The sequence below is a fragment of the Electrona antarctica genome (genome assembly GCF_951216825.1).
Source record: "Electrona antarctica genome assembly, chromosome: 17".
Lineage (NCBI taxonomy): Eukaryota > Metazoa > Chordata > Actinopteri > Myctophiformes > Myctophidae > Electrona > Electrona antarctica.
In genome coordinates, this window is record NC_136798.1 from 23,850,259 (window position 1) to 23,870,873 (window position 20,615).

Here is a 20,615-nt window from a genome sequence, read left to right on the forward strand (position 1 = left end):
ATTTTCAAAACAGGGTTAAAAGGAGTTTGTAAGAAAACAAGATGACATCCAACAACAATAAAGCAGACAGACAGATGCTATTCAATTACAATACAAACTACTGTACATGTATAAGCAGTAACAGAGATTAAGAGCTGTCCAAGAGAGGAAATACAATTTACAATTTAGGCATTTAGCAGACGCTCTTAATCCAGAGCGATTTACATTAAGCAAGAACATACATCACATACATAAAAAGTTATCATGAAACATGCGTAAGCTAAGAACGTAACAGTGGGATATCTATATAATGAAACGAAATTAAATGAAATAAGTACAATGGGGAAAAAAATTAATAATGGAAAAATATTTGATAAAATGGATAACATCATAGATAACTAGAAAAAGTGCCCCTCGGGGCACAGGTCTCCACCAAGCCAGGTCAGGTTGTGGCCTCCTGGTGGCGCTATAATAGGCCAATGTGAAAAGGGTGCCATTTCTTCATACGCCTTTGATGGCAATTGGATGATTTGAGGCATTTTGCATTTTGTTCCAAAAATGTGTTTTGCAAAAATCAACCTGTTGGTGGTGCTATAACAGGCCAATGTGAAAAGGGTGGGATATATTCCTCAGCCTAGTAAGAAAATGTGTGAAAGATTTCACGTAAATTGCACGCTGCATTCATGATTTGAGGCTTTTGTTCAAAATGGGGCTATCTTGCAAACTTTGAAAGCCAATTATAGCCAATTAGGATGGAATATGAAATATCAGACAGATGCGACTTGAGCACATGACTATAGAGATACTGTGTAACGATTTGTGAGATTTTTGGACAGAATCTGGAGGAGTAATATAAAAAAATGTGTTTTACAAAAGTCGGCCTCCTGGTGGCGCTATAAAAGGCAGATGCGGAAAATGCAGGTCAAAGGTTTGTCCTTGGCCTGTAGGGAGTGTGCATGCAACGTTTCACGCAGATCTGTGCAGTTTTAGGTAAAAAATGTGAAAAGCTGCCTCATGGTGGCACTATAACAGGCCGTTCTGGAAAATGTGGGGCAGAGGTTAATCGTTGGCATCCAGGGAGTGTGTGTGCAAAGTTTGGCATCGACCGGGTTAACGGTGCCGGAGATTAGCTGGTAACGGACGGACGGACGGAAGGACGGACGGACACACGGACGGAGTGCAAAACATACTCTCTCCCCATGCCTTCGGCCTGGTGGAGACAATAAATTCAAATTATATTGAATGTAAACGGCAAGGTTTCACAACAATATTCTATCATCTTTCCTATATGTATTTGATTCCTGTTGTGCAAATAAAATAAATAAACCTGGAAAAAGTAGAGCAAAAAGTAGAATAATAAAAATCACACTTGTGTGAAATGAGCTGGGTGCTCTTATACATCATCATAGATCATCACATTCCGGCCAATCACTTTTGGCATCCTCACTTTTCTGTCCTCACTTTTTGAGTGGTGTAAACCACTCCTACAACTGGCTTTGTTGAGTGGTGTAAACCACTCCTACAACTGGCTTTGTTTTGAGTGGTGTAAACCACTCCTACAACTGGCTTTGTTAGTCTGTGCTCAAAAAATGAGCATGGTTGCTATGTTCACCCTGTTCACCCGGGTGTGATTTCATTACGTCAGACATGATTTCATTACGTCAGACAGGCTTACACCACTCAGTTCACACGGGTGTGATTTTTAGTTTACGTGTCTGTCCGTACCAAAAAAAATGAGCATGGTTGCTATGGTCACCCAGTTCACACGGGTGTGATTTCATTACGAACAGACAGTTTACGTGTCTGTTCGTACCAAAAGATGAGCATGGTTGCTATGGTCACAGTTCACACGGGTGTGATTTAATTATGTCAGACATTACGTCAGACCACAGTTGATCAGTCTATATAAGACCTTACACCACTTTTATCCTTACATTCTATGCTCAGCCAATCAAATCATTGCTATGGGGTACACACAAACACACAAAGCTGGACATATGAGGGGCTAGTGCCCCTCAAAAAAAGCCTGTAAACTATAAAGCATGAAGGACATTTTGAAAGGTTCTATCATAATAAAAGGCCTCACCATAAGAGTGAGTTCTGAGAAGCATCTGATCTGGATACAGCATAAACAACTGAGTGCTTCAATATGGTCTAATGCCTGAAAGCTTCCAAAATGTAACCATTCATGAAGCTAACCATGTTCTGTTTTGTTTTCCCCTCACAGCATTGGTGGAGATGAAAACCTCAGCAATGTCACCACTCTGCCCAGTGAGTCTCATGTCTGTATGGTGTTTAAACCTTACCAATGTCACCACTCTGCCCAGTGAGTCTCATGTCTGTATGGTGTTTAAACCTTACCAATGTCACCACTCTGCCCAGTGAGTCTCATGTCTGTATGGTGTTTGTGTCGTGTCTGTGTGGGCCGCTGTGGGGGGAGTCCCCCCCCCCCGGGGGACAGCAGTTAGTTGGATAGGAGAAAAAAAAGATAATCATAAAATCTAAACAAAACAGTATATAAAAACATGACATTTTATTTCAATTCAAATTTTGAACATGCCATTATTGAAAAAAAATGTCAATTTGTATTACTTAAAATAGCCGATCTACAAGCTCACAATGTGTTTCTTTGTTCTCTGTTAGATATCCTGAAGCATTTTAATCCTCTACTGACTGGCTACTCAGTAGGTATGGGTAGGCAGGACACACATGATGCCTTTCTCAACCAGGCTGTGGCAGGAGACAGGAGCAGGTGAGTCCTTGCAGAAATCTCTCAAAGTATTTCTACATTGTGTTATTGCTTCGCCATAACAGGACTTTGGTCAATTTGGCCTATATAAATTGTAGATTGTACAATCACATTTTACCCCCTGGATTCCTTATAGGCCATTTGTGGTTTGTATAATATGTAATTTTTCCTTTGCGTCTGTTTTTAAGGGACATGCCACACCAGGCTCGAGCCCTGGTAGCAAGGATGAAGAATGACTCTGTAAGGACATCTCTACTTCTTTACATTTAGAAACAACTTAATATCTGCCCCCTGTGATTGATGTTTTTGTCACTTTGGTACCATAATGAAAATGTACAGTAATTGTAGAAGAATCCTCCGATATTTATCAGTGATGTTCATTTCATGACATAAATTAAGACATAGCTCAAGTTACAGGTGTTCAAAGGTTTCTGTATTTTGCCATCCATTGCCTTCGTTGTGCAACTCAGACGTATTTTGTAAATCCCTTTATCTCAACCGTTGAAGGTATCAGTCATCCTAGCTCATCATCTGCCAGACAAGGACAGCATTCTTATAAAATGATATGACATGACAATCTTGCAAAAGACACCACTGTACTGCATAGTTATTACACTATGATAACAATATACTCACATGCAATAATTTCTCTTTCAGCGCATCGATTTTGAATCTGACTGGAAGGTGATCACAGTTTTCATTGGTGGCAACGACATCTGTGATGCCTGCTACAATTCAGTGAGTGGCAATTATGTTTAATATTATATTAATATAGTTGTAATTTTCAAAATAACAATAGCAGAGTTAGATGTTTTGTTTTACAAATGAAACTCTGACACTACGTTGCTTCTTTATGTGCCCACAGAACTCTTATTCTGCCCAAAGTAGTATGCGATACATCCGTGATGCCTTGGATTATCTTCATAAGGAAGTAAGAACAACCAAAACAGTACAGTATAGTATATCAGATGCCAGGTTCCAGATGTTCTAAATGTATAAATGTGCCAGGTTCCAGATGTTCTAAATGTGTAAATGTGCCAGGTTCCAGATGTTCTAAATGTGTAAATGTGCCAGGTTCCAGATGTTCTAAATGTGTAAATGTGCCAGGTTCCAGATGTTCTAAATGTGTAAATGTGCCAGGTTCCAGATGTTCTAAATGTGTAAATGTGCCAGGTTCCAGATGTTCTAAATGTGTAAATGTGCCAGGTTCCAGATGTTCTAAGTGTGTAAATGTGCCAGATTCCAGATGTTCTAAGTGTGTAAATGTGCCAGGTTCCAGATGTTCTAAATGTGTAAATGTGCCAGGTTCCAGATGTTCTAAATGTATAAATGTGCCAGGTTCCAGATGTTCTAAATGTGTAAATGTGCCAGGTTCCAGATGTTCTAAATGTATAAATGTGCCAGGTTCCAGATGTTCTAAGTGTATAAATGTGCCAGGTTCCAGATGTTCTAAATGTGTAAATGTGCCAGGTTCCAGATGTTCTAAATGTGTAAATGTGCCAGGTTCCAGATGTTCTAAATGTGTAAATGTGCCAGGTTCCAGATGTTCTAAATGTGTAAATGTGCCAGGTTCCCAGGACCTTGGTCAACCTTGTGGAGACTCTTCATATTACCCCACTCAGAGAAATGCACACTGACACTGGCCCATCTGTGAATTGTCCCACCTGGCTGGTCAAGTAAGTCTCAATACCTAATCAAAAGATGCTTTCAAATGCATTAGCTCTCTCTTAAAAAGGCCAGACCAGACCAATGCCACTAGTCGCAACTCCTTGTTACAACAAAACAGTTTTGAAGCCACACCAATGCAAAGTCAGTAAGTTTGAGAGTCAGTTTATGTGTCTCCCACCAATCCACTCCCTGTGTCAGTCCATTTATAATCAGTGCTTCAGTCTACACCTTACACCATCTCTCCACCTCAGAACAAAGAAAAATACAGAACAATACATGCCAAATATATATACATGCCAAATATAACACAATTCATCCAAATGCAAAATCCGGCTGGCCGTAACACCTTGCAACTGCCATTGGGGATAATGGTAGTTGCATGTTGGCAAGGAGTGTGGACTGACTGGCCTTTAAATATTTGTATTTATATTTTATATTTTTATAAGTACAGGGGTTTGTACTTGGCTATGTCCTATTTCCCCTCTACAGCAAAGCTCTTCAGCTAAAACATTCGATCTACTCAACGCATCATATTGCGATGCATTTTGAGCTAGTAGGCTATTCCATCTGTTTTGCCTAACGTTGTCCTATTTAGGACATGCCTAGAATAGGGACTAGTGTCTGCAACATTTATTTTTCTTGAAAGTATGTCTTTTTAGCACTTTTTCACTGTATCATATATTAGGCTGAACATATTGGGGTTGACTTTTGGTATCTAAAGCTCACAGTCTTTGAAGCCTTTCATTGACAGGAAATGGGGAGAGAGATGGGGGGGTGACACGTAGCAAAGGTCGAGGGGATCGGGAGTTGAACCCGCAAAACGCTGTCAGGCTGGATTGAAATGAAATGAAATGAAATCTATATTTACCCAGGGTATCTGGGCTAAGCTCAAGAACTTGTTTCCAGCCAGGCCCTGCTCATAGAACACATTTCATCGTAGTGGTTCAATGCCTTGTTCAAGGGCACTTCAGCGGTGGTAATTTTAACGTGTCGGACGGCTGATTCGAACTAGGAACCTTCCGGTATCAAGACCGCGCCGCTATCCGTTCGGCCACCGCAAGAGACACCGCTGGATTACCAGCCTAGGTGCCCGGATCGCTAGGCCGGCCTGCAGCTATTTTGTCTGCCAATGCAGATGTATCAATAAGAGACAATCATACAAGGCTGTATATCTCTCCTGATATCTTCCCCTTGTCAGGATTCTCTGTCCCTGCGTTATCTCACCAAAGCCTGGCTCTAAAGCTCTAGAGAAGGTGGAGGAGCTGAACAGAGAGTATCAGGTAGGAGGAGACACGTACTGGAAGGAAGGCCATAATGTGGTCATCTTCATTGTCTCTTGTCATGCTCTATTTTTCATCTCCATGCGTTCGTTTCAGCTCTTGTCTCATTCTTTCAGCTTGTATTGAATGAGCTTGTGGAGTCTGGCCGCTATGACACCAAGACAGACTTCACTGTGGTCGTCCAGCCTTTCTTCAGAGAGGTCGTCGTTCCCAAGCTGCCGGTGAGATACAGAGACTCAATTCAATTCAGTTCAGTTGAAGAAGATTTCAAAACATTATTTAACATTTCCAACGCATCACAACAGTACAGCTCAACGACTAAACAAACAAGCCAGCACATTAACATTTTCAAAAATAGACAATCTACATGCTCATAACTTGATGAGCATGAGCTAGATATTTTAATATTATACTTCTTTTGAAGTATTACGCACAGTATCAGTCACTCGAACACAGCGTTGACTGTGTAACCTGTTTTTTGTCCCCCACTGATGTCAATACTAGAAATGCTCTGAATGACGTCTATATTCGTCTATATTCTGCTACCACAGGACGGCCGTCCCGACCGCAGCTTCTTCTCACCTGACTGCTTCCATCTCAGCCAGAAGGCCCAGACGCTGATGGCTCGCTCCCTCTGGAACAACATGGTGGGAATCTGCGACACACTGAGCAGCCACTTTCAAATTGCCGCTTTTTTATGTCAAGCACATTGTGCCACCATGGGCGGAAACGTGTCAAGATCACTTCCTCAGTTGAAACACTCATTTACGTAATGTAGGCTCCCTAGCTGTAAACCAGTGGTTCTCAAAGTGGGGTCTGGGGGGGGGGGTCCCCAGCAAAATGTGATATACAGCATCACAATCATCACAATCAGTTGGCTATTCAAAAATAGCAGATGTACAAGCTCACAGCGTGTCATTTCGTGCCAGACTGCGAGCTTGTACACCTGCTATTATTGAATAATATTTGAAAAATTGAATTGAATAATAAAAAATATATAACATAAATCTTCTCTTCTGGGAGTCCCTGGCACAAATTAGTTTCAGATATTAACCAATTAACCAATGTTGTAAATGTATTGACACAAAGTAGGCCTACTATGAAATTACTATTACTACAACTAGAAATTACTATTACTATGAAATTTGAGGTGATGCATACTGAATGTTATGCTCTTGTTTCCCCATAGTTGGAGCCTCTTGGTCAAAAAGTTACCAAACAAGACTTTAATGCCACAATCGAGTTGAAATGTCCATCCAAGGTATGCACTCATTCTTGCTGTTATATTGTTGTTGTTGTTGTTGTTGTTGTTAATAATAAAGTATGGTGGGTTTGAATCCTCATCTCTTTAAATCCTACAACAGTATTCTCGGCTTTACTGCTATTTAAATGATGGGGTGGTTTGTACTTCTTTCAGAATAAACATTAGCAATTGTAGGCTACTTTTCGTTTGCTTTTTTTTTTGTTAATTAGTCTTCAGTCACCTCCATGGTGATCAAATCATATTATGTGATGTTTATAAAACACTTCTGTTCTTCTGATCTAGTCGGCCCCGTACGTGCGGACCTATCACAACAGCAATTACACCTATGCTGATCCTTCCCCACCACCTGGACCTATCCCGGTAAGCATACGATTTGTGCTCTATTATACGATGTTGTCATGAGCCAAAAGTAGCAGATCTACAAGCTTTTGTGACTGTCCATTTTGTGTATTTTCATAAATCGGGCTTAAAGAAGAAAGTAAAAGGAGAGAAGATATACTGAAATATGTAATTGATAGCTTTAATGAAACTGCATTGGTTATAAACAAAACCATTGATTAGTCAGGACAATATCACTCTACACGTCACCAGTTTCTGATACTTTCTTTTGTTGTACTAGAACTGGGGAAGTGACTTCTCCTGTGTGGACATCGCTCCATCTGCCACCGTGCCTACCTCAGGTGACAATATGTTGTAAAAAGACATGCTCAGTGGAGGTGATGGGGAGTTCAAGTACTCATTGTGTTCTCCCTTCCTTAGTTAAAAGACATGCTCAGTGGAGGTGATGGGGAGTTCAAGTACTCATTGTGTTCTCCCTTCCTTAGTTCACAAGCTCAGACCAGCAGACATCAAGGTGGTTGCAGCGCTGGGAGACTCCTCCACTGTAAGTCAATGCATTTATAATCTGCTGATCAGAGCCTGATCCATGACACATATTGTATATATACAATACCAGTAGGTGCATTTCATGGTAGTCAGTAGTCAGTGCTTGTTCACAGTGCTGCTCCCAAGTACCCCCCCCCACCCCCTCTCCCACCCATAAAAAGAAGAGTAACTGATAGAGAGAAAAAGAGAAGAAGAATTAAAAAGAAGCAAGGAGAAGAAAAAAAAAAGAAGAAGTAAAGATTGGAGAAAAAAAGAAGGAAAGAGAGAGAGACAAGGGAAAGACAGGGTGAAAACAGCATGTTGACTCAGCCTCAGATGCCATTATGCTCCTTGTGAATTGTGACAATGATAGAACAAAGTCTGCACCCTCGGGTGACTTACCGGTATGCACTTATCTAATCCAATGAGATAGCTTGAAGTGAATCAAAGTGAGAGATGAGAGGCCGCCAATGTTTATAAAAGAGCCGCGGACAGCATGATTGATATTTTTTATAAAAAATGTTAAAGAAAAGAAAAGGGCAAAATGTTGAACTCAATTTGGAAAACATTTCAACTATAAGCAAAACAATATATAAAAATTAACACAAATATATTTTTAGTAGATAAAAATAAACATAAACTGCACCATATTTTATTTACTGTACCACTTAAGCCATATTTTAAATAATTAAAAAATAGCCAATTTTCAATCGCACAACGCGTCGCAATGCAATGCTTGACTATTTCTGTTTTAAATGTTCAGCTCTATTGACTTCCCCGATGTGATGCGAGACTGCAGACTTGCCGCCCCTCCTAGCTGTGCCTTGGGTTGGCTCCAGTGCCTGAGGCAGTGCCCTGCTAGTCTCGCATAGCCAGACAACTATTCCACAGTCTCCGAATGCTATAGAGTCTGGAACTACACCTCCTGAAATCCGAGCAAGGAAGCTGCCATTTCGGTTCATGAAAATATATTTTAAAATATCTTTACATTTAATTATTTTATTTCCATTTCTGCTAAGAAGCAAGCTAGATATGCTTGGATGATTTTGATTTATATTAGGATACATTTGCGCGTTTGTAAAGATGAGAATTGGGGAGGAGGCGATCTGAGCTTCTGTTCTCCAGACTGTATGACGGTAGCATTTGCCTGCCAGCCTCATCCTTCTCTCACTGACATTGTCTGTGACCCGTGGGAGGCCTCTGTAGAGGTCCACGCTTCTGATGTGGACCGCCCATGTTACATCAAGTGCCATTCCTAGCATTCTTAGCCCTTGTATGTCCTAAAATGTGTGCTAGAATCAACATGCACTAAATCTTCTCTGCGGTCGTCTCTGCAACATGCGGCAGTCCTCTTCTGAATCTGTACACTTGTTCTTTGTTGTAGGTTGGTACTGGTGCCAAAGCCAATAATCTGCTCCAAGTCAATACAAAGTATAAGGGCGTATCATTCAGGTACAATATTGGCCAACAGAGTCAACATCATAGATCATGAAATGCATACACACATTATACACCTTTTCATGGTTGGGTGTTTTACAAATTACACTAATTATTGGTTGCCTTTATTTCTGCAGCATTGGAGGTGATGAGACATTGGAAAATGTGACGACACTGCCCAGTGAGTTTGTAAATATAGCTTCTAATTTGACAGTTTAGTTTATAGTTTAATTTGGTCAATTATGTTTAGATTTCATAAGAGAAAATAACTACATTTCTGACTGAAACGGTATAGGCTGAAACCATAGCTTATTTTGTCTACAATATTAAACAATCACTTTACACAGGCAGAGATTGTCACAAAGAGGTTTCTCACTCTGTCCTAATGCTGATGTGCCGTCTGTCTCCCAGACATCCTGAGGAAGTTCAACCCGTCTCTCCTGGGCTTCTCCACGGGTCAGGGATCAAGTATATTTAAGAAGGACTTCAACATGGCTGTGCCTGGAGCTAAGACTTCGTATGTGCAGATCCTTCTTTCTCCACCTCTCATTATTGGTTGTCTACTTCAGCTCTATAACTCTGCTCCTTTTTACTGCAGTTATCCATTACTCTGTTAACGATTATTACTACTTTTTAAATAATCTAGAAAAGCGTTTGATATTTTAAAATGGATTATTTTATTAAAATTGGTTGTTTTGTTAAATTTGATTTGTTTGATTAAGCGTTGCACCCCCACTCCTCTCTTCCTTCCTTAACGTAACGCCTGCTGCCGGTCTTCTTTCACCAGTGACATCCCAGCACAAGTCAAAGCTCTCATCAAGGCCATGGAAGGACATAAGGTGAGATTGTGAATGATGTGAGTCATCTCATTCATGAATATCCTATGAATTTCGCCACTCAGCGTCTGCCCTCTTGCCCTTTGCACTTGCCACACAGGAAGTGCATTTTGAAAACGACTGGAAGCTTGTGACCGTGTTTGTGGGAGCAAATGATCTGTGCAGTTATTGCCTTGATGAGGTAAGTGTTTTGTGGAGGTGGCCATACAGCAAACTGTAAATTGCTGTCTGATTTACTGTATAGTTCTGAAATACATGTTGTACTTTAATACACAGAACAACCTGTCGCCGAAGAACTTTAGCCAGAATCTGAAGGCCAGTCTGGACATACTGTACAAAGAGGTGAGTGCTGTTTAATCACTTAAATCCTATATGTATTTGAATCCCCCAAGACCCGCTCCCCCTCTTAACAAATTCTCTTTGGCAAAAAATTGCTGATCTACAAGCTCAATCTACAATAGATTGCCATAAAAACAACAGATTGCATCTTTAAAACAAACAAACACACACACACACACACACACACACACACACACACACACACACACACACACACACACACACACACACACACACACACACACACACACACACACACACACACACACACACACACACACACACACACACACACACACACACACACAGTTTAACAATTACCCCTGCAGTACTGTTGACATTAAGTCAGGGTTTTGGTCAACTTGGTTGAGCATCTTTCTCTGTGTATGTAGGTACCAAGGGTTTTGGTCAACTTGGTTGAGCATCTTTCTCTGTGTATGTAGGTACCAAGGGTTTTGGTCAACTTGGTTGAGCTTGTGCAGATGGATCCAGTGAGAACCATTGAGAAAAACACCCTGGGCTGTGGCTTAATTCCAAGGTTTGTTCAATATCCTCACATCGTCTTTCATAAATTTGTCATTTTGGTACCAGAGATATACTGTTCATAAACCTTCATTTCAGTGGTGTCAGACTTCAGTTCGCTACTGTTAAACCACCTGAGCCCAATACTTTGCTGTATGATGAATTGTGAAAATAGACGAGCTGACAACACGCCACAATGTGATATGTTGTGAGATATATTTGCTATTTTTGAAACTTTTGGGGGGGGAAATGTAAAAGGTTCACCTAGAATGACATGGTGAAAATATAGAGACGCCAGGTTGAAATTGATGTTAGTAGAGAGAGGAATCAACATGTCTCTGCATCACAGGACCACCTGTGGCTGTCTCATTAATCCAGAGGACAACTCTCCAGAGTTTGAAGAGATCAAACAAATCAATCGAGAATACCAGGTAGGCCTTGTAGATTTTAACCACTTTAACCATTTTTGTCTACTTTGGCTATTCAAATATAGCAGATATACAAGCTCATAGCGCGTCACCTCATGCCACGCTCTGAGCTTGTTGTCAGGAACCCCGGAATGTGTTTGTTGGACCCATATGAATAACTCATCTCAAAGTAGGCTACACACTCATGCAGGAAACTCAGGAGGACAGTTTACGTTAACTTTACTTAAACTTAAAAGAAAATCCAAAACACCTCACAGGGCAAGTAAACATAATCCACAAACACACAGTGTGACAATACAATGATCCAGCACAGAGAGCAGTCTTAACCCATTTAGGCCTGAGGCCGATTCTAAAAACGCCTCTAAATCCTGACCTAAGTATAGTTCCTGCCTGGCCAACTAGGCAGTCATTAGGCCAAGTTCACACCTGTGAATCCAGGTGGAGCCCAGACTGACAATCATGGACTCACCAGGGAACAAGGGGGGAAACATGAAGGAGGCGACCCAGGCATGGCACACTCTGGGCACAGAGTGTGACAGTACCCTCTCCCCAAAGTCCGGCTTCCAAATGACCCCAGGCAGGGGTAGGGGCACCAGCATGGGAAGCCAGGGACGAAGATCCTCAATCAGCGCCCTGGACAGCAAGGTGCCTGGTGTGGGGCACTGTAAAATAGCCCGGACGGGACCCCCGAAAACGGCCCACCTGCAGGTGCCCCCCTGGCGTCGACACTGGTAGGGGTGGGGGCCTGCAAGCCGCATATGTCGCTCGAGGCCCGCCGGGCAGTGAAAGGGGGAAGCAGGACACAGGAGCCAGTAGGGAGGAGGATGAGGACCCCTGGGGAGGGAGACAGGGCAATGACGAGTACCAGACGACCAGGAGTGCAGCCGCTAACACAGGAACGATCACCTCAGCAGACTGCCAGCATCTAATCACCGCAGAGTGCAGACCCAGGGTGGGGAAACTGTCTCACGGAGGCTCTCTCTGGCTGGGACTGGGAGTTCCGCTGGGTCCAGGATGGCTGGATCATTCTGTCAGTGTGACACAGATCTGATATTTTTGAAAATTCTTGAAAATGTGTAAAAATCTCTGCTTCTGGGGGTCCTTGGAACAACATATTTTGAGGTGGGGGTCTGAGACCAAATTCATATAATTTTGGGGGTCCTTGACATGAAGACGTTTGAGAACCACTGATGTAGCAACATAAGTTTTTCAGAAAACTGATTTAGAAGATATTTGTAGAATCAGTCTCAGGTCTTAATTAGGTTAATCAGACTTGTTCCTGTTTGTATATAGGCTGAAACTCAATATCTGGTCTCTGGAGATCACTATGACGGGCGAGAAGACTTCACTATTGTCCTTCAACCCTACTTACGCAATGCCTTCGTCCCTTTCACTGAGGTGAGTTCCAGAGACAGAACTTCATTCACACTTGAAGCAACACACGTGTATGAAAAAAGGTATATTACTTTTTTTGCACAGATATATATATGCATTCAAGATTAAAAATGTGTCACTAATACCGCGAGTTCCACAAGAATATGCTTACAACAGCAATACAAATACAAGATAACAAAAGTGATAGTACCGGATATAATAAAATAATAACAAATAAATTAGAATAATAAAGGTCAAATCTAAAGTTGACAATAAGTAGGCTACAGGTAAAAACACTTTAGCAACAATGGGGAATGTGCAGAATGTGGGAGTTTAGTATCTGGGTGTACATGCCTAAACACAGTTATTGTACATTTGAGCAAGTATCATTGTGAGCACAATCTGTACCAAGGGGTTATTTAGAGACAGAATGCAGTGCAATGTTAATGTGATCTCATGGGCAGTGGTGTAAGGTAACTAAGTACATGTACTCAATTAATAAGTACAGTTCTATGGTACTTTTACTTTACTGGACGATTTCCAATTTTCTATACTTTTACTTGCTCCACTACAGCTCAGAGGCTTGTACTTTTCATTCCACTATACAGTAATTTGTAATCTTTAGTTACTAGTTACTTTTTAGATTTAGATTATTATTACAAAACATAGATTAGCCACTAATTCTGCCCAATACAGCCCAATGCTTTGGTTATTTGAAAATAACCGATCTGCGACACTGAAATGGGACATTCTGCACAATGAGTACTTTTAGTATTTTAAGTATATTTTGAGGCCAATACTTTTGTACTTTTACTCAAGTAAATTTTGAATTCTAAACTTCTACTTAACAGACTATATTTCTACAATAGGGTATTAATACATTTACTTAAAGGGGAAAACCACCCATTTTCAACAGTTTACTATGTCATGAAAAAAATCATTAACATGGTGAAACACATCTTGATGACATCATCAAGATGTGTTTCACCATGTTAATGATTTTTTTCAGACCTTTCAGAACCTTTTTATTATTTCCACACAACAGCTCTAAGGTATATTAATGACATAGTAAAATGTTGAAAATGGGTGGAATGCCCCTTTAAGTAAACAATGCGAGTACTTCTCTGTTACCAGGAGGGAAAGGCTGACGACACTTTCTTCTCCGTGGACTGTTTACACCCCAGTGAGAGAGGACACGCAGAGATGGCCCTCGCCCTGTGGAATAACATGGTAACGGCAGGGACATGTCACGTCCTAACATGCATTGAATGGTATTTGTGGAGGCGGTGGAGGTTTTTGTAGCCTTTATTATAATTGTATATATTTATTTTTCATTTTAACAGTTGGAGCCAGTAGGCAGGAAGCAGGCATTCAACAACTTCACTTATGATCGCTCCAAGATTCATTGTCCGTCTGAGGTATGCTGATTCCATAGAATAATCATGGAGATAGTTGCCAGCAGAGAGATCCCAAGTGTCGATTTATGGATCCTCAAGAGTTATCCAATATATGAAGTTACACATTGTATGGATACAATGCGGAGTACATAAAAACATACGTGTACACAGCCTCATTACAATAGTTTGCAATCATGTCACGGCTCAGCAATTACACTGCTCAGTGCTCAAGTGCATCATTACGTCTCTTCAGAGGAAAGGTCAAACATCCTCACTGGTCCTGTGAGTGACAATGCAGTATGCACAGTTATAAGGCCACGCATCCATAGTCTACTGACAGACTCGAAATGTCCTCCATCCCAACACAATTCCACAATCCGCTCAGGCTTAGACCATATCCACCAGTTTGAACTTGCCCTCCTGTTTGACAGGCACGACGTTGATGAAGGTCTTGTAGAGTACGGCACCTTTTGGCAGTTTGGTGATCACCTGCCAGGTCTCCGGGCTGCGTGGTGGAGGGATGTATACTTCTTTAGTGAATCTTACTATACCATCCTCCAGGGCATAGAGTGTGTTGTTTGTTCCCATCCCCACATGTGCTCCTGGGTGATACCTCATCAGACGCTGGGTCGCAAGGATGTTGCCAGCATGGGAAAAATTCCCATCCAATTTCTTGAATCCGTATCTCCGACCAGGGCTCTTTCCTCCAAGGTTTTTGCTGCTACCACCCGACTTCTTTGAGGCAAATCTCAGTGACGCACAGGCACATAGCTGAGAAGGTACGAGCAAACCTGAAACTGCTCTCGACTTTAACATCAAGGACGTAATCGCTGCCATCTTGGATCATGTGACATGTTTGGAGTTTTAATCTCTTATTGGCTCACTGTGGTTTAACCACATGTTGCGTCACGCCACGTCACGCCACGTCACGTCACGCCACGTCACACCACATCACGTCACATCACGCCACATCACGTCACATCACATCACGTCCTTGCAATACTGTGGATTTGAATCCTAATCAGAGATCTCATTCTACTGATACATCTGAGGAAAACTAAGTTCAATGTATGGGTTTCTTAAGCGGAGAAAACCAGTGGTAACAAAACAAACATATGCCTATACTGCTTTGAAAACGAATACAAATCGATACCATCTCAATATTAAGTACTGCTGCCCTAAAGCATTTTCACTGGTTCTCCAATGCTGTTACTTTGTAAGAGTTTCCGGCCCTTGACAAGCTGCTGTCGTTTCCAGCACACTGTACATAGTACATACACTGTGCAATTCAAAATATTGAACAGTGATCATCAGAGATGTTGTAATTGTGACATCTAGTGGCTGAATGTTGTCTCTTGCACTAATGCTCTTTCCTCTCTTTCAGGCTCAGCCCTACATCTTCACTAAGACGAACAGCATGCCAAGTCCACCCGTAACCCCTACCACTGCTGCACCAGTTACACACACCTCCCATCCAGACCCAGTGCCAACCAGCCCTGTAACTCAGTGTTCCTCTCCTTTAGTATGGGTGCCAGTGGTTCTGTCTGTGGGTAGCTTACTGGTTGGCATCGCTGCTGCCTGGCTATTTTTCTCCTGCAGGCAGAGGAAAAATGCAGAGAAAGCACTAGAAATTAAACTGAAAGCGAGTGCTTTTTAATGGAGAGTCTTGGCAAAAAGGCAAACATCCATGCATGCATGCAGACCCGCTCTTGGCATAATGACAAAATAGACATTGTTTACCAAGGAAGCAATGTGTACAGTCAATCTTATAATTTTAGTATTTTAGTATATATATTTTTTTTGTAAATACTCCACAGCTAAATTGTGAAAGGTTATATGGTAATTATATATTGTGAATCAGTTTTGTATAGTATCTCATTTCTCATTCTTATTTATTGGTGCAATAAAATAATTGCTATATGTCATCATTGTGTCTACATTTGAGGTATGTTTATTTCTGACATATGGATAATAATTAAAGATCAGCTACTTAAAAAATGTACTTTTGAGAAAGTTCCAAATGATGCAATGTAAGACTTTCGATACACTTTGCAAACTATAATCTTTTAGTGGCCCTATCCTATAGAGTTTAACCCATGTCAAAGTGCATCTGCACTTTGGGAACCAGTGCCATAGAGGTCGGACCACTGAATACATTAAGAGTATTTCAGTGTGGTACAGAGTAAAACAACATTCTGAATAACTGTTAAGACCGACAGAACAATTAAAACCACTAGCCGTTTTAATTAGCCTCTATCCTCTGAATTATGGCCTCAATTTACTAATATTTTCTAAATAACATTGAATCAAATGACCCGCTGCACTGCAGTCCACTGCTGTATCCATTTTTGAGTCTGTCAAACAGTGCCATCTTGTGTATTTTCTAGTCAGAATCAGTGTAGTCTAGTCAGGCTGATTCTTCCTGGATGGATCCTAGTTTTTTACAAACACTGCAAAATGTGTTGTCAAAATGTGTAAATCTGTTCTGGACTTTGCTGGCAGGAAACTCAAGTGAATTGTATTTATTTGAGTGTGTGTGTGTGTGTGTGTGTGTGTGTGTGTGTGTGTGTGTGTGTGTGTGTGTGTGTGTGTGTGTGTGTGTGTGATCCACGCACACCTGTATATCCACTCATGGGGAGGGACAATGGGCCGCTGACATGGAAACTTTCAAAGCACTCCATATATTTATAGAGCTGGCATTATCAGAGAAATTGCTGGCAGAACCTCACAGCCTTACTCACAGCTCTTGTCTCTCAGCACATTATAAAACACACTCCATGACCTCATGTCGTATTATTCATGGCATTAACAGCCAATGGAGTTGCTTAGGGCCACTCATTGTACATAACAAACAAAGCAAACAAAACAAAACACCTGGTTGAAACTGTGTTGTTTCCTGTTTACCAAAATGACCATGTGAATTACACCTCTGAATCTGAACCTTGTTGGACTGTGTTTCACAATGAAAACGCATATAAAGGACCCCAATGGAAACAGTTAAGGCTTTTTATGATATTATCACAGTTTGTACTTGTATTATGTAGTATGACAAAGTACATCGTCTCTGTCATTAGGCTATATGTCGAAAAACTATGACTTTGCAGGATTCAGATTCAACAACAGCAAAATGTGCAGATCTACAAGCTCAAAACGTGTGGATCTGCTACTTTTGATGCTTCTGTGTGACGCTAAAGGCATTAGGTTACGAAAAAACACAAACAGTTAAAGAGAATATGGACATAAGAGGTTTTGATCTGCCCGACAGCAACAATATAGGTCTGGAGAGGTTAAGAATATGCCCCCCAACCCCCACCACTCTCAATCCACCACTCAACATGTATCTGTCTGACTACAGGCCAACATGTATAGCAAAGTACATCTCCATCAGAGTGCTCATAATGATAAAGAAAACGGCAGCCGTCCGCCCACCCACCACCCATCGACCTCTTCATCACCTATGCATGATTCACAGTTGCAAATTGCCTTGTTGGAAGTGAAAAATATTTGTGATTAACGTCTCTGTCAGCATGCAGTCTGTCACCCACCAACAGCGAGCCAGCAGCTGCTTACAGCTCAAGGACAGAACACAGCATGGGTGTGTTATTTCTCACTGTCAGTGTTGGTCCCTAGATCTGCATCAACCGTTGGTGAAAAAGAGGACAGGATTAGGTGTGTTAGGAAGACTATACAGTCCAAAGAGGGTTTACGATGATGTAATCTGAAGTGTGAAGCATAAGCTTTATGTTACTATACATTGCTTATTTCTAACCTAAAATGTTTTCATATATGTTTTAGTGTACAGTTTAAGTTTAAAACGAGTAATACACTGTCTGGACATCTTCTTCAATGATATTCAAAACAGAGTAGCCCTGTATAATTCAAATCAGTTGTGTTTGGAGGAACATGAGCTATGTAAATCACACCTGTGAATACACTTTATTTATATTTATTCATGTCATCACACAGTGTATTTTTCAACAGGTCTTTTAACAGGAACACACCCACATATACTGCACAAAACACCTCAGACATAGACACTGGAAAAGTGGTCCTCCAACATTTGCATGTCAGACCCTCAGATTGATGTACAGGTTGGCCACAGACCCATAGCTGAAAATATGTACCACGGACCCCCATGAAGGAACATTTGTGTTCATTTTCTTCTCATCAAAGTGTCTAAGTAACATTACTTAGACTGAGCTTGTAGATCAGCCATTTTTAGTAGCTGAAATAAACTAAAGGCATTTTTAGTTTGAGATCTTCAAAAATAGCAGATTTACGACGTCGACCTCATAGCACGTCACATAACATGCTATGAGCTTGTATGTCTGCTATTTTTAAGTCTAATAACCACCACCTCGAGAACCACCTGCTCTAGAACCTAAAACACCACTGGACCTGACAGACAACCTGCCACATCAACTCAAACTCAAGCAAATACAGACGGTGTTCACAACCCAGTTTTTATAGTGTCTTGAGCTCGTTAGCCTACCTAGTTCATCTGGTCCTCACAGGTGATGACACTCAGGCTCATCAAGGCTTCAGGGAGAGGAGAGTGGAGATAAGAGAGGCAGAGAGAGAGGACGAGGTCATCAATATGTCCCTACATGGACATTTGTCCGTGGCAAATTAAAGATTTAGTTTTTTCATAGGCTAACATCATCATGTTTTGATCATAAATCCCAATTACTGAATGTTAGTCTGCAGGTTTTCTTCAGCATATGTATGGCACTGATTTACTATGACACTTTATGATAATTGCGACTGTAGGTCCGCTTTTACTATGAAAACCTGCATTTCCGTGTGTCACGTCACACCTCCATATATGGTCATTCCTCAATGACATCACACCTCCATCTCCATATATGGAGCTGACCTGTTCTGACATTCCATATTGCATTCCTTGCATTCCATGTTGATCCTTCCTCTTCGATGTCTCCCTTTTGACTGATACATGTCAGTTCAAACTCTAGACGGGCCCGCCCCAAAGTTATTAGTGCAGGCCCTCAACAACCCCTGTACACTCAAGACACTGCCCATGCTGCTACCCTTAGATCTCCATATATGGAGCTGACCTGTTCTGACATTCCATATGTTGATCTGACCTCACCAAACCCTGTACACTCAAGAGACGCTCCATATATGGCCAGACCTCATCAAACCCTGTACACTCAAGACACTGCCTCCGCTGCCACCCTTAGATCTCCATATATGGAGCTGACCTGTTCTGACATTCCTTATGTTGATCTGGCCTCATCAAACCCTGTACACTCAAGACACGCTCCATATATGGCCAGTACAGCCCAGCAGTCTTCCGTCACCCAGGCGGATGCGTGCACGGGACCTCGCCCTTCGCTTCTCGCCCTCAGGGCGTCTTACTGGTAATAAGACGTTCCTGAAGAAACAGTGAGGGCTCGAGTCCCTCTGTCTTCCTATTCCTATTGATTGACCCACATGATGTCACAGCCCAGCAGGAAAACGGGCCCGGGAATAAAGATGTATGATGACGTCACAGCCCAGCAGGAAAACGGGCCCGGGAATAAAGATGTATGATGACGTCACAGCCCAGCAAGAAAACGGGCCCGGGAATAAAGATGTATGATGACGTCACAGCCCAGCAAGAAAACGGGCCCGGGAATAAAGATGTATGATGACGTCACAGCCCAGCAAGAAAACGGGCCCGGGAATAAAGATGTATGATGACGTCACAGCCCAGCAAGAAAACGGGCCCGGGAATAAAGATGTATGATGACGTCACAGCCCAGCAAGAAAACGGGCCCGGGAATAGATGTATGATGATGTCACAGCCCAGCAGGAAAACAGGTCTGCAGGCAGGAATAAAGATGTATGATAAGATCGAAGAGCCCAGTCGCTATTATTAAGTATAATAAAGCATTTGCTTAATTATCTAGAAGTGTACACAGTAAAATCCTAATTTTGTATTTATATATATTTGTACTGTAACTAAAGTATACAAATGTAACCAAATGGACACTAACAGGCCCTTTTGTTTACATTTGCATACTCTCAGAGTAAAATTTACAGTCAGGATTTAAATCTTCAATGGTAAACAAGCCATTGTCTGAGGCAGTACTGAATGTTGTTAAGCATTTGTTGCAAACAGCTGCAATGACTGACACTGCTGCTGCTGCTGGTGGTGGTGGTGAGGGGATTGACACACTGGCAGCTGTCATTGACAAACTCCAGGCTTCCTACATGCCCTTATATGATCATAATGTCCCCTAAAAAACATGACCCATTTAAGATCATTCATTGATAATGGATTCGTGATAACGTGTTAAGCCAGCTGCCAAAAAGTGTTGCATTGACTAGAATAGCCAGGTTGATAAAACACAGCACCATACCTCCAAAGACTACAATTTATATTTTTGTTTGTTTGTTTGTTTGTTTCTTTGCCATTTAATTCTGAATAAAGCAGTTTTTGTAAATGCCGTAGGCTGTGTCATGCAATGTAATA

General features: G+C 41.5%; 1 protein-coding gene across 1 annotated transcript in view; it reads left to right on the plus strand.

Moving 5' to 3' along the window:
• LOC306941036 (phospholipase B1, membrane-associated-like) overlaps nt 1-20,615 on the plus strand; it is a gene marked incomplete at both ends in the record, with an annotated part of 33,416 nt that overhangs the window by 12,599 nt on the left and 202 nt on the right. Inside the window, 26 exons of the mRNA XM_079526340.1 lie at nt 2,207-2,250; nt 2,623-2,731; nt 2,917-2,968; nt 3,386-3,466; nt 3,594-3,659; nt 4,298-4,404; nt 5,595-5,676; nt 5,793-5,897; nt 6,228-6,323; nt 6,866-6,937; nt 7,223-7,300; nt 7,560-7,620; nt 7,765-7,823; nt 9,189-9,256; nt 9,379-9,422; nt 9,653-9,758; nt 10,029-10,080; nt 10,178-10,258; nt 10,354-10,419; nt 10,860-10,954; nt 11,288-11,369; nt 12,660-12,764; nt 13,875-13,970; nt 14,084-14,158; nt 15,522-15,635; nt 17,671-17,732. Of these exons, the coding sequence (XP_079382466.1) occupies nt 2,207-2,250; nt 2,623-2,731; nt 2,917-2,968; nt 3,386-3,466; nt 3,594-3,659; nt 4,298-4,404; nt 5,595-5,676; nt 5,793-5,897; nt 6,228-6,323; nt 6,866-6,937; nt 7,223-7,300; nt 7,560-7,620; nt 7,765-7,823; nt 9,189-9,256; nt 9,379-9,422; nt 9,653-9,758; nt 10,029-10,080; nt 10,178-10,258; nt 10,354-10,419; nt 10,860-10,954; nt 11,288-11,369; nt 12,660-12,764; nt 13,875-13,970; nt 14,084-14,158; nt 15,522-15,635; nt 17,671-17,732 (2,058 nt within the window). The remainder of the gene's footprint in view (nt 1-2,206; nt 2,251-2,622; nt 2,732-2,916; nt 2,969-3,385; nt 3,467-3,593; nt 3,660-4,297; nt 4,405-5,594; nt 5,677-5,792; nt 5,898-6,227; nt 6,324-6,865; nt 6,938-7,222; nt 7,301-7,559; nt 7,621-7,764; nt 7,824-9,188; nt 9,257-9,378; nt 9,423-9,652; nt 9,759-10,028; nt 10,081-10,177; nt 10,259-10,353; nt 10,420-10,859; nt 10,955-11,287; nt 11,370-12,659; nt 12,765-13,874; nt 13,971-14,083; nt 14,159-15,521; nt 15,636-17,670; nt 17,733-20,615) is intronic.